The 16,587-nt window shown below is 41.3% G+C and overlaps 1 protein-coding gene across 5 annotated transcripts in view; it reads right to left on the minus strand.

Annotated features, from left to right (window-relative positions):
- PASD1 (PAS domain containing repressor 1) overlaps positions 1 to 16,587 on the minus strand; it is a 91,186-nt gene that overhangs the window by 18,843 nt on the left and 55,756 nt on the right. For all 5 annotated transcript variants that reach the window (XM_078380593.1, XM_072981382.2, XM_072981383.2 and 2 more), the window contains exons 10-13: positions 15,773 to 15,855; positions 7,878 to 7,984; positions 2,448 to 2,595; positions 1,011 to 1,092 (exon numbers count right to left, since the gene is read on the minus strand). In XM_078380593.1, coding sequence (XP_078236719.1) covers positions 1,011 to 1,092; positions 2,448 to 2,595; positions 7,878 to 7,984; positions 15,773 to 15,855 — 420 coding nt within the window. The remainder of the gene's footprint in view (positions 1 to 1,010; positions 1,093 to 2,447; positions 2,596 to 7,877; positions 7,985 to 15,772; positions 15,856 to 16,587) is intronic.

The following is a 16,587-nucleotide window of genomic DNA, read 5'->3' on the forward strand; positions in this document are numbered from 1 at the left end:
CTCTCCTCCACCCTGTGAACTGCCTCCACCTCCTCTTTCCTGACCTTCCCCAAAAGGTAAATTTCTGGCCTATGGGCAGAAGGCACCTTGTTAGCATCTTCATCGATTTCTGCACTGGGTTCATGCAAAGCTTCTACGCTTCTGTGACTGGAGTTGCTGGCAAAAGGTTGAACCCTTTTCAGGTAGGCCACAAAGTCTTTGTGCATCCTTAGATTCCCCAGAAAAAGCATCACATTTGAGTTGCCGATTGTAAAGCCATATTAGTGTTCTGTCAATAGTGTTTGATCGACAGTGGCTTATTCAGGCATGCATCACATTCACAGAGAAGAGGTATGGAAATGCCATGTTGAAATATTATGCGTAGACATTTGTGTTTTTTTTAAAGAAGCTTTGCCAGTATGGGTTCTGATCCTGCAAACTATATGCTCCCTTCACATGCAACTTCTTCCCCAAAGAGAGGCAACCTGTTAGTCTCCTAATAATACATTTTCAAACATTTTGAAATGGGTGCAAAGTTAAAGCTCACCCATATCTTGCAAGACAACAGAACACCATGTGTTGGGACAAACACACCATAAAAAACAAATGTGACAACATAAATATAGATTCAATTGTTGGTGTTTTGTGCCGTCAAGCTGGAACTCACTTGCAGCAACCCTAATAGGGCTTCCAAGGTGACTGAGATATTTAAGGAGTGGTTTTACCAGTCCCACTCCTCTAGTGAGTTTCCATGTCCAAGTGGGGATTCGAACCCTGTACTGCAGAGTCCTAGCAATCCAATGACATCACCAATATAAGGGCAACTTAGAAAGGCCAGCTTTTTAGAAGAAATTTCAATTATACACATGAAATTCCTTTAGGATGAATCCTTTGTGGACTTAAATTGAAGAAGGCAGAAACCCTCCAACCTTACTCTGGCTTCCCTGTACCAAAGCTTTTCAAAACTACGAATTCTTTGAGCACTAGACAACCGCACAATCTCCTGCCTGCTCTGGTTGGCACACAATTACCTTCAAGGATGAAGAGGCCAGTTCAACAGACGACTCTTCAAGACCAAGGTCTCTTCTTCTTTCAGCTCGAACCTCAGCGTAACTTTAAAAAAGAGAAAGAAAGAAAGGAAAAGATAGGAAAAGGAAGGACAAAGGGGCTTTCAATGCAATGAAGCACATTTAGATGGAAACATTTTATTACAGTCGGTGTCCAATATCCACAATACAAATAAACCATAAATACATAAAATATGTTATTCCAAGGACCTGCATGACTATTGCCCTAAAAACATAAAAATAAATGAATCCCCCAAATCTCTTAGCAGCATAATGAGCACATTTTATTTTGTTCCCCCTTTGTTTTTTCCCCATCAAACTACAATACTCTCTTTTGAAAATGTGATCTTTCCATACATACCCCTATGGATAGCATCTTCATTACCATTGGGGATTCAGTCATTCACATTTTTAAAGTTTCCACCCTGATTTCCCTTAAATAATGAAAGATTTGGGAACAGGCTCCAGCTTGGCATTCCCTGCCCCTATGTTGAAGATTCTGCACATTTTATTATCTACTGCCCCCATTGAGGGCCAGATTTTAGGGAGTCCTTTGTGGAGAGGGTGCTAATAAAATACAGCTTTTTTTAATAGTATGGACAACATAAAAAATAACTAGGAAGGCTGCCCATTATGTTAGTTGCCAAAATTCATCTTGGAATAGAAATCTCAAGTAAGAATTTTGATTCAGTAGGACATGGGCTTTTAAAGTATGACTTAAAGGCTATGACAGTTATACAATGTTTACTTCATATTGTCAGTCATACAGCTATCTTCTTGCTTTATAATGGTCCGGGGACTACACGTGAGCAAACTAAGCTGAACTGCATGCAGGTCACACAGGATATTTTCCAGGCTACACTGAGACTTAGCATTACAAGGCTGAGCTACTGTGAACCAGGAGCTCATGTGCCTCTCTGTCTTCTCCTTTATAGCAGTCAAAAGGAAATTGGAAGCATCTGCTTTTGTGCTGCATTAACTACAATGAGCAATATAATTTAAGAACAAAACAAAACCTACAATTGGCAATAGAGCTCAACTTCAGCAATGGGCTAGTTTAACCATTTGGAAAGAGAAGCCAGCTTTGTAAACAATGTTTTGATCCTGGTTTCTTTCAACTAACCGTAATTAAGACCTATTACAGTTTATCTAAGTTCAAACATCCCAAGAAACTGCAAGCAGCAAGTTGTGAAAGCTTGGAGACTCCTTCTTGCCTCAATAAATGAAGGAGCATTAAAACTCCAGGTTTGGAGTTCTTCCTAGTCCAATTGTCAACCATAATCATTTAATATAACTAAGTACCTCTGCAAGCCAATACACAAATTGCCAAAGAGTTGACCAAGCAGTGTCATGGTTGAAAGTGCAGATACAACGCAGCAGACCCCGGGCAGAGTTGCTTACCTAACGACGGTGTGAGTGCAGACAATAAACTCAGGCTTGGAGTTCCACTGATGGTAGGTGATGTAATAGTGTGTTTGCAACCAGATCCACTGCTGACCTTTAGTCAAGAATCTGTAATAGCAGGATTTCCCTTTTCCAAACTGCATCACTGTATAGAAAAACAATCCTTCTATTAAACACCAACATGGAACATTAGGGTTTGTTATCAATCACCTCTCCTCTTGACTTGTATATTAAAAGCAAAGCTGGGAATTGTTACTATAAAAAAAAAACAATTAGCAAATTTTGTCATCAGCTCCCAGAACTAGAGGGACAAAACAAACAAACACTTTTCCTTAATTAGAGAAAAATATATTTACAAACTCCCACAACAACTTAGAATTAACTAGTTACAAGTGACCCTGTTTGGTAACAAGGGTGTCACTAAGTGCCAAAGTAATTGATTTAGCATTACATGAAAAAGTGAAAATGCTAAAATTTCAAAAGTAATGAAAGGAGTAGTTCCAAAGTTACTTTTTGTTGTAACAAGTAAAATGTTCTAGTTATTTGCAAGTTACTTAGTTAATGGACACATTTTGGCAGACTTTTTTTAAAGTTTTATGTGACTCTTGTATCAACTCTATGTGCCCAAAAAAGGGGGTTATTTTGTTTGGTGATTTAGAATATTTTTATTTTTGAGGTACAATATCGGGATTGACCACAAGAGAGAACCAGAGAGTATTCCTTGGTACTTTTCTGACATGTTGGTAGTGGCAATGCACTATGTTTACAATTAAGAATGCTTGGAATTACTGATGTGAACAGAGCACTGCTAATGGTAACCAGATTATGTCTAAGCAATGAGTAACACAATGGGTTCTTTTTTAAAAAAATAACACGGCAGACTCTGCCCCACATATGCCAGAGTAACACCCTTGACATGGGCCCAGATCCAAAGAACTAGTTAAGGCCTGCCTAACAGCCCTGAATGTGGCATCTGGTATTTGATTCCACCCTCTCCATGTATACACACACCCTTCAAACATCACAAGATTCTCCCCCTATACCACATCAGGAATTCCTTTTGAATGAAGTTATAAAACAATGTGTTGCGTATGGTGGGGAATACTTTGGTGTTCTCAAAGTTGCCATGTTGGGACCCAGAGATGCCACCCTTTTCAAAGAAGTCATTTTAAAAGTACAGTACACACATTTTCAAATACAGTTGCCTTAATGAAACCGTTAGAAAACAAAGGCCTGAAAAGACTTCGGCATTCATCTAAAATGCTCATAGTATTTACATCTTCAAACTTGCAAGCAGGTCTATCTCTGCATTGACTAAAATAGCCTGAGTTGGTTGACAAACTGCATATTTGCAAATTGTTGTGCCCATCCCAAACCAACGTTGTGTGTCTTGTGACCTATCAAGCCGAAATTGGTCCACTAAGTCAGGATCTCAACAAAACCCAGCTTCTATTGACCTCTTCTCATGACCAGAACATTTTAAAAGGGAGTGGATGGGAAAGAACTTGGCAGTGCGTAATGCCCAAATTTAGGGCGGGAGGGATAAAAATTAAAAGCCAAGAAAACCTAGGACTGATAAGAGAATTCTGTAAAATATGAAAAATCTCACAAAATGCCTCTAAAATATGTCCTTTAAAAGGAAGTATTAAATGCTGCTTATTAGACCACAAGAGCATTTCATTCCTCATATTTAAATTACTGTAGAAATATAAGTGTGTTCTACTCTCATTATTCGAAAAAGGAGGTCAGCCTAAATGCTAAACTGTCAGGTTTTACCTCACTTCTGTACTTGGCATTTAGCATGGTTTCTTTTGTGATCGGGCATTTGAATTTAATTTGGGCTTGAGTTTACTAGTCTGGGTGCTGAAGCATGTATCTCCAGGCAAACTGCATTACAACAGGAAGAATGGAGTAATTCTCTGCAATCCACATTCTTTTTTATCATCTAGTTCAACCCTGAGTTACCTGGGACATCATTCTTCTATAGGAATGATCAAGGTAGGGTTTTCTAGGTATATAGAAAAGGAGCCTCATGGCATAGAGTTTAAACCGCTGTACTGCAGCCAAAACCGCTCACGACCTGGGGTTCAATCCCAGGTAGCCGGCTCAAGGTTGACTCTGCTTTCTATCCTTCGGAGGTTGGTAAAATGAGTACCCAGCTTGCTATGGGGTGGGGGTGGGGCGCAATGTGCAGCCTGCAAAATTAACCTGTAAACCTCCCAGAGAGTGCTTTAAGTGCTATATAAGCAGCATGCTTTGCTCTTTCTAGGTAGAGAATACTCAAAAGTAGTTTAACATTCCTTTTTTCTGGGGGTGCCCTGTGCCTGTGCAGCTTGCCCAAAGCCGCACAGGTTACTCGCACGAGGCACATACTTCTAATCTCTGCATAATCTTCCAATTTCTAGGTTATAAACTGTAGAGACCTGGTTATTATTTTTCTAGACACTTGGTATGTCAGCTCCGAACGGTGAGTGACTTTCTCTTGCTCCTTTTGTCCATCCCAGCTTGTAACTGCAATTTAGCCAACTCTGGCACGGTGAGTTAAGGGCAGCAAGACAACCTACCCTTGATCTATAGTTGTTAATCATCATCATCATCATCATCATCATCATCATCATCATCATCATCATCATCATCATCATCATCACCTTGGCATTGCAGAGCCAATCGGATCCAGTGGACCATCAAGCCCAGCCCCTGCCAAAGAGGCCCAGTAGGGGAATTGAACTCCCAACTTCTGGCTCAGCAGTCAGATACCTAAACCACCAAGTTATCCAGCAATTCCTAAATACTAGTGAATATTTCCAGGTCTCAAAATGAAAACCTTTAATGAAATTGACAAGGAAGATTCCTGTGTTGGTGCTGAAAGATTTCTATCTTTCAAACCGCATCCCAAGCACTGGCACAGCTTTAAAGTAGGAAAACAAAACTCAGACAGAGAGACAGAATGAACTGCCATTCAAGGGTGCTCGCAGCTGTTGCTTTCCTAGCACTCTGATGCAAAAACTTTAAGATTAAAGATGAAGATGCCCTAAGTCACATCAGGTTGTGAAAAACTACAGGAGAACACTCCCTAAGTTAGGGTTGCTGCTCATAAATGCCTTTTTAAAAATACTATTAGCAGCAACCTGATATGCAGAGGTGTTTAGCAGCAAGACTTTTTTCTAGCATCTGGTTTCCACCTGCTGAATTTATGCATGTTTACAGGCTGTGGCTACAGGCACAGATGCAGTGCCAATAAAAAAATAGTAGCCAGTATACTCAGAACAGTCACCAACCAGCCTCGTTAGCTTATAGTCAGAGAGACAGACAAGGTTTGAAAACGCCCAAGGAGATCTAAAAGAGAAACGAACAACAAAACTTGGCAGTAGGTTAAGTACGCCTCTTAATCTAGTTAATGAGAACATCCAGCACACTCTGTAACAGGTCAGGCAATCCTAACACTGCCAAGAGTTGGGGTGAGCTGTACAGAACATATCGGTTTAATTCTTGTTACTCCAGCACTGCAGCCAGAAGGGTAGGCATCGCCTCGTTAGAGTTTTAATGTGCAAATCAAATAATCCCTGGGCTTGATCTGTTGTCTGTAGTTACCAGGTCTGAGAGAGAGAGAGAGAGAGAGAGAGAGAGAGAGAGAGAGAGAGAGAAGAGCTCCCTTGTGTAACCTCAAAGCGATTTATGAAGAAGGAAAGTATGCCAGAGCTTACGTTCATTCAAAACAGAATAATACTGTTCTATGGGAATATTAACAACAACGGCATTGACTTAAGATGGCTGTATATCTGTTGTCCCTTTTTTACTGAAGACAGTTCTCTGTTTGAAAGGCTGTTCTATGAAACTGTTTGCCTTGCAGCCAACAAAGGATTTCCTCTGAATTCCTCCCTAAAAAGACAAAATGATTCAGATGACAGCTGTCCCAACCTTGTTGGCAAAATAGCAAACTTCTGAGTTCCGTAGAGAAAACACAGAAGTACCAGACAACACCCAGCAATCATTATGTTAGACTGCACAGGGAAGCCATTGAAATCCACAGACATCAGCACAGTTTCAACAAAAAAGAAGAAAGTTTAAAAGTCAACAAAGCCTGGCTCCCAGCACTGAAAATTACAGCCTATGAAAAGGTCAATGAACTCTTCCTAGCCACAAGGACCGGTGATCACTGCACTCCAAAGACTAGCCAACGATACCCATCAATCACAGTGACAGATAATCTCTCCCTCTTATCACAACAATACACCCACAACAAAAAACACGCTGACCACCATAATCACCCATCTCTTGAAAAGGACAAAAAGCTGATCTCACAGCCATAAATACTCAACTCCCAAACAAACTGCACCAGAGCACAGAGTGCTACTCCTATCCTCTGAAGATGCCGGCCACAGAGACTGGCGAAACATTAGGAAGAACAACCTTCAGAACACGGCCAAAGAGCCCGAAAAAACCCACAACAACCATTCCATAGAGATCTTCAGTCAGTAAAATGGACTGCTGGAGAGTTCAGTGGTTTAGGTCTCTAGCTGTGGAGCCAGAGGTTGAGGGTTCAATTCCCCACTGTGCCTCCCTGACAAGGACTGGACTCGATGATCCATTGGGTCCCTTCCAGCTCTGGAGTTCTAAGATGATGATGATAACGTGAACTTATGCCCTTTAATGGAGGTAATTTAAACTGCATCTTCATAAGTGATGCAGTAGTCAAACTGCAGTACATCAGCAAAGACTCTGCTCATGACCTGAGTTTGATCCAGACAGGCTCAGGTAGCCAGCTTGAAGCTGACTCAGTCTTCTGTCTTTCCAAGGTCATTAAATTGAGTGCCCAGTGCACTGGGGAGGGGGATAAATGTGAACCCTGAGTAATTAAATTGTAAACTGCCCAGAGAGTGCTTTAAGCACTATGGGACAGTATATAAGCAAAACATTTTGCTTTAACTTTACAAACCAACCCATAAGGTGGGGTTTTAAAAAAACCAAAATGTGACTGGGGGTGGGGGAGGAGGAGGAGGAGGAGGTAACTCTATCCCGAGGGAAGTCCTAAGGGGAAATATTTCCTGCCTTTTTCTGGTGCCAGGACGGCAAGGAAAAGTCTTTCCAAAAACAAAATTGTAGCTTCAGAGGAAAGAAAAAACGGGGGGGGGGGGGGAAGAGTGCTTAATTGGTTCCTTCTGATTCTATATCTTTCAAACAGCTGATAGAATGTGCATTCTTTGGAGAGAGAAAAACAACTTCTGCAAGTTTAAATATCTACTTTTGCCTTGTGGGGTTCAAACCTAATGCCATTTTAAAAGATTTTGTGTGTGACATAAAGCTTTCTCTCTGTGTGATTACACAGTACTTTGCATACACTTCCTTTAAAAGGGGAGGGGCCTTTAGGTGGGGAAGGATCAATTAAAATACACACAATCTCAGGCAAGCAAGGAGCAAAAGACTCACAGTGTTCGTGGCACCTAGCCAGAAGCTCCAAATCGTCGGCGTGGTAATAGTCGTAACCTGACGTGCCAAGGACTTCAAAGGGCAAATATCCTATAATAGGTGGGGCTCTGGAAAGCAAAGCATAAAGGCAGTGAGTACAAAGCTATTATTTTAAGGCTGCTGTAGCAAGTAAAAACACAAAAACATACAACATGCATTATTATATCATTATTTGATATAATTATATAAAATGACCCTTATATTTTGTTCTTGCAGGTATTCGGGGGGGGCTGATTTGCTTAGATTGCATGAGGTGATAAAGAGGAGAATGATGACAATGTACCTAATTACTGTTACTGTTGCTAATTACTGAGCCCACGAAGAGCCAATCAGAGAACACAATATTAGGCAAGAAGGGTCAGTGGCCTTATCCAATAGCAAGCAGCTTCTTACTTTGTTCCACATTTAGGACAACAAACAGAAAGGAAGTGAGTCACTGATTATACCTGGTTGAGAGATTTATTGCTTTTACAAGCATCCTGCGTACCCACTGATATGTGACAACTACAGACCACATAATTAGTCAGCTGCCATCATGTCTATGTTTATACTCTTCGTTTCCAGAACAGCGTTCTACAGCCTGCTCCTTTTCTTATAGTCTTCGATGACAATTTCCATCAACACAGCCAGAGGATGGCCAAGGAGGAATGGAACAGCTGTCCAGAAACATCTGGAGGGCCAGTTTCCCTAATTCTCTCTTAGCAACAGAAAGGGGATTTTGGGTAGTTCTGGGGGCTCAACAATACTGCAAAAGAAAACCCCCAAATCTCAGATTCACTCTTCGTTTTGAAAAAAAAGAATATTGTTTTATGTTAAAACTGTTGGTGTGTACGCTCCTGGGAGTGGATTTTTTTAAAAGTTTATTGTTGTTATTTTAAATAATATTAAAGGTAAAGGTAAAGGTTCCCCTTGACATTTTTAGTCCAGTCGTGTCCGACTCTAGGGGGCAGTGCTCATCCCATTTTCAAGCCGTAGAGCCAGCGCTTGTCCGAAAACAGTTTCCGTTGCCACGTGGCCAGCGTGACTAAGGAACACTGTTTTACCTTCCCACTGAGGTGGTACCTATTTATCTACTCGTATTTTGCATGCTTTCGAACTGCTGGGTTGGCGAGGAGCTGGGACAAAGTGATGGGAGCTCACTCCGTCGCATGGATTCGATCTTACAACTGCTGGTCTTCTGACCCTGCAGCACAGGCTTCTGCAGTTTAGCCCACAGCGCCACCACATCCCTGAGTTAAATACTATTACCACACTTTTAATCTTAAAAAAGATCCAAGGCACCTTACATCATTAAAAGACAATACAGTGGTGCCCCGCACAGCGAGGTTAATCCATTCCGGATTAACCTTCGCTGTGGGAAACATCGCACTACGGAACACAAAAAGGCATTGGAACGCATTAAACAGCGTTTAATACGTTCCAATGCCATAGAATACTCACCGTAGTGCGATGCTTCCCAGGGGCCGGCAGCCATTTTCGCGCCCTCCCCTCGCACAACAAGGGTGCCAAAATGGCTGCCATCAGCTGTCCGGCGGGTCCAAAATGGCCACCGGAACAGCCGAAAGGGGCCAGGGCGCAGCGTTTTCACGCCCTTGGTAAGCTCTAACAGTTAGAAATTCTTCCTGATATCCAGCTGAAATCTGGCTTCCTGTAACTTGAGCCCATTGTTGCATGTCCTGCACTCTCTGGAATGACCGAGAACAGATCCTGTCCTCTGTAGGACAGCCTTTCAAATATTAGAAAAGTGCTATCAAGTCTCCCCTCAGTCTTCTTTTCTCAAGGCTAAACATGTCCATGTCTTTTGTCAGTCCTTTCAGCCTTTCCTCAGAGGACTTGGTTTCCAGCCCCCTGATCATCCTTGTGGCCCTTTGAACAACCTGTTGGCATCCTTCTGGAAATGTGGTGTCCAGAATTGGACACAGTACTCAAAATGAGGCCTAACCAGTGCTGAACAGAGGGGAACTAGCACCTCACAGGATTTGGAAACTAGAGTTCAAATAATGCATCCAAAAATAGCATCTGCCTTTTTTGTAGCCACATCACACTGTTGGCCCATATTCAACTTGTGATTGAAAACAACAATTCCAAGGTCTTTCTTGCTCATAATATTGCTGAGCCAGGTTTCCCATGTCTGGTAATATTGCTGAAATCAGATATACAAGGTCTATAGTATTCCCTCTGTCTATCAGGGAGGTTACCTGATCAAAAATGAGATCAGATTAGTCTGGCAGCATTTGTTCTTGACAAATCTGTGTAGGCTTCAAGTTATTATTGCATTGTTTTCAAGCTGCTTGCATGGTGACTGCTTCATAATCTGTTCCAGAATTTTCCCTGGGATTGATGTCAAGCTGACTTGCCTGTGGTTCCCTTATTGAAAATAGGGACAACATTAGCTCTCCTCCAGTCATCTGGCACCTCACCCATTTCCTATGATTTCAAGAAAATAATGGAGAGTGGTTCTGAGAGCAATTCAACCAGCTCCTTCAATACAGGGGGAGCAGGCAGGAGAGATGCCCGAGAAAAAGGGATCAAAAATCCAAGTAAAATTCAGATAGCCAGCTGAAAAAGAAGGAAAGGCTCCTACGCCTTCAACAGTGATATAGAATTTTAGCCCTGAGCTGAAAGTGACTGGACAGCACACAAGAATAATAAAATTTCAGCAGGTGTAACTTGTACAATAGGTAAAAGCCAAACTGCCCTTTTCCCCCTTTCTATATCCTATTAAGTTTAGAATCAAGTTGCTACTAAAACATTTCCAGAAAAAAGAATTATCAAATTAGGAAACTCATTTCAGTCCTGCCTGTACTATTGGAAAGGGAACAGATCCTTCAGGCAACAACAAATAAGTGTGTTTTTTTTTGTTTTGTTTTTTTGAAATTGTGATTTAATAAAGAGCAGGCATACAAGCTGTCCAGCCTGAAATGCATGCCTTCTCTTTCACTCATTCATTGTTCAGGATGTTTGCAACTTCCTCTTTTGCTTCGAATTAGATTCATTGTTAGGATTTCTGAATAGGAAACCGGTGACTCAGCATAATACAAAATACCTGCTGGTGTAACTAGAAGAATGTCTCCAGGCTTCTTCATCGTTTTCAGGACTTCTGGATTATCATACTAAACAATCCTACCTTCAGACCTGGGCTAATAGATCAGTAGCTGCAGTTAGTAGACTTTGTTCAGATATATTGCTAAGGGTCAACATTAAGAGGAAAGCATGTTTTCTTCAATTAACCCTTTTCACAATGGGATTTCCTCTGAAAATTCATGCTTCAGCAATCAAACTTCGAGGTTAAGTCCACATTTATCTTTCAGTGACAGTTACAAAACAAACCATACTAAATGCTAAATGCAAAGGCGGGGAAATATATGTGTGTTATGACAGTCAGACATCATTTATGACTTGAAGAAGCACCACTTCTAAAAACGGAACACACAATCTAGGTTTGACCCTCAGCCTTTGCTTGCTGTTCAGTTTAGCTGCTGATGCTGGTAGAAGAGGCTAATTAGGAACAATCGGGCAGTGTGCCCAAGGATGCTGCCTGTCAGGACCCAGGTCTCTGCAATTCTGTGGCATAGTTACAGGCAAATGTGGTTAAAGAAAAGAAAACCCTCATTCCTAACCCAGACAAATATCTAGGTCAGAGGAGAAGCTGTCTCTTTCGTTTTTTAAAAGCTAATGAAATGTTATTTTAGGCTGAGACTGTTTCTAATTGGTAGTTCCCTCTTCGTATGACTCAACACAAGGCCCTAAAAGGATATTAGATTTCAGCACATGCTATTATCATATCATATCGATCAATACTGCAGGCAGCAGCATTACACTGTTCAATGAAGACCAGCAAACCACTTGACTGGAGCCATGCAAAACACAGCTTATTTCTGCTTCACAGTTTATCTAACCATCATTTCTTTCAAGGCTACGTTAATCTTTAAAATGTTATGTTATGAGTCAAGCTGGACCTCTGTAACCTGGTGCACCCCACATGTACTGAACTTCAACTCCCATGATTCTCCAGTCATGCTGGAATGGAGATAACAGGACTGGGAAGACACCAGGTAGGATTCCCATACTTGGTCCCCAGACGTTCCTGGGCTACGAGTCTCAGAAACCCCGAGGTAGTGCAGCCAATGGCCGGGGCTTCTGGGAGTTATAGCCCAAGAATATCTAGGGACCCAAATTTGGGAATCTCTTAGGCAAGGTAAGTTTCATGTCAGCTTTGAAGATACATCTTTATTGAGAGATATACAAATCTCCTCCTTCTATCCCCACTTTATCTGCTGAATCAGCAACCTTTCATCCAGAACGCAACAACTCTAGATAGGCTACCTTTACAGGATGCAACCATCAGATGTTTCTGCAGATTTAAAAAGCCATGGTAAGCATGCTCGGACCGAATAATATGCACGCCAATGGCAAGAGGGTGAGTGTGAGAGGTTTCATACTAGCGCCTCAAGACAAGATTTCCTGTGACATGTTCTTGTTTAAAATAGCAACATAATTTTCCATAATACATTTTTCCAGGACATTGTGTACAATCCACGTCTTCCCTCTGAAAAAACTGCCTTTCTATTCAAAGTCTTTGAAACTACCTGCTTCTCATCTATGACTTTGTTATGAATGAGTAGATTTTTATTGATGTGGCTTACTTCCCTGATCCACCCCACCCTCTTTTTTTAATTAACAGAAGGGCAAATAATAAAATCATCATCATAATAATACATCCAAAGTGTATCTACAAAATAGGCAATTTTTTAAATTTACACCAATTTGTATTAGCTGAGGATCTGACTTGAACCACAATGAATAACTTATTTGCCTCTAATTCTGTGCACATTTATTTGGAAATATCACATTCTAAGTTCACGTAATTATAGTATTTCAATTAGACATACACTGTATTATAGCTTAGCACTGCAAAATCAAACCTAGTGTATTCCAACAAGATAGAACTCTTTAAGGTTAACCCATTGACTATAGAATGAATTTTCATACATTTTAAGAAGCAGCTGTGGCTCATATGCTATAATGAATCTGCTAGTCTTAAAGATGACAACTCTTCATTAAGAACAAGCCTAGTTGATGCTCAAGTATTCTTTCTCCTTTGCTGCAACCACAAGAAACTTGGAAATTAACAAACTATGACTAATCTGAAGTTATATCTTGTTGAAACAACCTAACTCCAAACCATAATTGAAGCAGATTATTTGTTTCAACAAACCATAGTTAATATTAAACATAGCACACACAGATTTAGATATAACACTAAACCATGATTAATCTAAATCAGAAGCTGTACCAGAGGAACAGCAAACAAGATTAATGCTCCCTGTGGCTTATCCACAGAATGATTCCTTGTTATCTGTGAACTGGGCTTTCGTATATCATAGGAACCACTTAATATTTGGAATACATTCTGGAAGACTATAATTATAAGAACTTTATAGAGATCTAGTGTAGCACATTGAACAGAGTGAGGAACGAGGACTCGGGACTAATGGGTTCAAATTCCTGTTTGTCCATGGAAACTCACTAGGGGTGGCACTAGTAAAACCACTCCTTAAGCACCTCACATACCTTGAAAATCCTATTAGAGTCTCCATAAACTGGAACATCACAACAACACAATGTTTTATTCCTTCAGACCATAGAGAAAAATATCAAAGGCATAGAGGAAGACCTGACTGAAAGCATTTATATGTGTTTAACTTTGAACATAACTTGATCAACAACATGAATATTGCTGACAACTTCGGTCAACAATAGGAGTTGATAGTTATGTTTCCTTTCCCAGCTATTACAGGATTCTTGCTATGCCTATAAACCACAAAATGAACAGATAACACACTAATATCACTAGATAAAGGGAAAGATGGGGCTCTGCACTGGGCCATCTCAGAGGTGGGTGTATTTTCCTCATATATTGCAAATTTTTTACATTTACATTTCTTAGATATGCTAAACCAAAATAAAGAGGTTTTTTTTTTAAAAAAAGAAAAGAAATAATACAAATCATCTGAAATGAAGAGCAGGCTATTAATGCATTTAAGATGCAAGAGCTAAAACCTTCCCAGAAGGACACCATGGAGGAGGCACGTAGGATGTGCTTTGGTCCCACGTGATCTTCCCCAACTACGTATCTCACTGAAGCCGTGCAAGCCATGTTGCTAAGGTAACATATCAATTGGCTCTTACTGTACACAGTGAGATGAAGACTATAATGACCACTCATTTAATTATTCCTGGATCACGATCCTTATAAAGGTGTGAGCTGTTTTGGTCCATAGCCTGTTGCAGCACAAACAACACAGAATTTTGGCACCTTATAGAGGAATATGTTTTATTTGGTCTAAGGGTTCCTGGAGCACTGAACACTCCTTCGGGGGCACTCTCAGTCCCCCTTTCTTCCCAAAAAGTGTATGAGGAACAGTCCTTTGATCAGAGAAATGGAGGGGGGCACAGAGGAAGGTTTTCTAAAGAATATGAACTGATGCAGGCATCTTCTGGGCAATGATGGTGCCTGCCGACTGATGTTTCTGCTTCAGAAGCACCCATGCAAGCCGGTGGGAATACTATGGGACGGGTATATGACTTTGATAGAGATGGACACGGAACCACTGGTTCGGCGGGGTTAGTTTCCCAGCCAAACTGTTGATCCATGGTCCGGTGTCCCACCCCCTCCAGCAGCTGCCCACTCAGCAGTAGCAACCTGCCTTGCCTCCTCTGGCAGCTACTGCCACTGAATGGGCACCTGCTGGAGGGAGCAGGAAACCCAACTGTGGATCAGCTGTTCGGCAGAAAACATACCACAATGAATCACTGAACCAGCAGTTCATCCCTATCTCTAGGCTTTGATAATGGGTTGCAAAAGGGCCATTGTCTGTATGGTTAACCATGGTATCTATTAACACAGAGGCCCTTTCAACACTGAAAGAATAGCTACTACATCAGCTCTGCCAGACACATGATGATGACATATTTGCATTCAAGAAATGCATAAAATATCTGCAAGCAGCACCCCAAAATATGTGACACGAAAGAGACAAGACAAAGTCCTTTGCAAGTGCACAGAAGAAGAACAGGAAGCATCGTACCCATGTCAGTGTACCAGGGAAGACTCAATGTTAGTTGCCCCAAATGCTCTTGATGTTGCCTGCTCCTGGGTGGGAATTATCTAATATTTTTATTAATTATACTGTGTTGCTTCTGACACAAACAAACAAGAACAGAGAAAGGGGCCCTTTAGATCAGAGCAGCCTACATGCCGCATGTAGTAGCCCTCATGGGATTTTGGTGGCCCTAGGGATGCGCCAGACCTCTCACTAATAACCTCCCCAAAGCCCTTAAGAATTACTGAAAAACATTTTGTCACTCCTTGAAGTCTACAGGAGCTGCAATTTTACTATAAAACCGAGTGCAGGGCCTCTCAAAGGCCCCCTCCCATTTCCATAAACAAACACTGGCAGTAATTATCTGGAAACCAGAAGCTGCTCTTCCTTCATATTTTGGGGCCAGTTGCCACTGCTAGAGTCTCCCCAGATTGGCATGGCCCATCTTGTCTTTAAACCCAACCCTTAACTCCTTACTAACAAATCTTGAGGATTAATAGCAGATGCTGTAAAGAAGAGAGGATGCTGAACTAGATACACATTTGTCTGACCCACCACGGCGATTTTAATGCTCTGTAGCTTACTTAATCTGATGAGTGATCCAACCCCTAAGTTAAGAAGTCATGTCCCTTGTGAACTTCTTCATCTCTGTAGATTCCTTGCTTAAAGGTTTTTGTCGTTTCCTTCCCCCCCCCTCCCAACTGCCACCACCCACAATTTCAAAACTGCATCACTTTAAGATCTATTTACCTGTGATCTAAAAACAGAAATTTCCATTCCAGGCTGTGCCTTGATGTGAATTCTTCACAGGGTTCTTCAACGTTACAAAGTTCCTGCAGAAACAGATGGCAGGGCGGGTTTGGTAGTTTGTTTGCTTCCCCCCCCCACACACACACACTTTCTCTTTTTTCTTTTTAAATACACAACTCTTGGGAAACAAACAATATTTCTGACAAACACATGGGACCATATGGTGAACCACACTGCTGGGCTTTTCAGACCTTTGAAAATTTGATGCAACTGCTCCCAGTTCTGTCTGTCTTAAGGCAAATCTTGTTTTTATTCTAGGGATACAGATCAAAGTGTAAAAAATTAACTTGACCAAGTCCATGGAGGGAATCAGTGTGTGAGAGAGAACAGGAACCCCCTGCCCCAGCGCTGCCATAAATTAACTATGCAAAACCTCAATTAACTTTGATGTGTACTGTGATGGTAAAGGTCTTCAAACTCAGTTGCGAAGGGCATGGGGTATTCTGCCTCGAACAATGACCATTTTCAGTTGGTTGTTCTTTTAGGGCTAAAGGTGAAACACAGGGCAATCTCTCATGCCACCCAATAAATCAGGTGTCATGTGCCATGAAGATTCCTTGCAACATAATTGCTAGCTTACAAATTATTTTAGTAGATCTCGGTATCCCACTACATTTTTTATCCTGGGCACAAATGAGAGACAAAGGATTCCATCTTTCATCTGATAACACATTCAGGTACTTACTGTATATGGAATTTCATGCACTGAACTGCAAGCAATTTCTTCTCACCTACAGTCACCAAGCTACCAATTT

Source organism: Pogona vitticeps, chromosome 11, assembly GCF_051106095.1.
Source record: "Pogona vitticeps strain Pit_001003342236 chromosome 11, PviZW2.1, whole genome shotgun sequence".
In the NCBI taxonomy this organism is placed as follows: domain Eukaryota; kingdom Metazoa; phylum Chordata; class Lepidosauria; order Squamata; family Agamidae; genus Pogona; species Pogona vitticeps.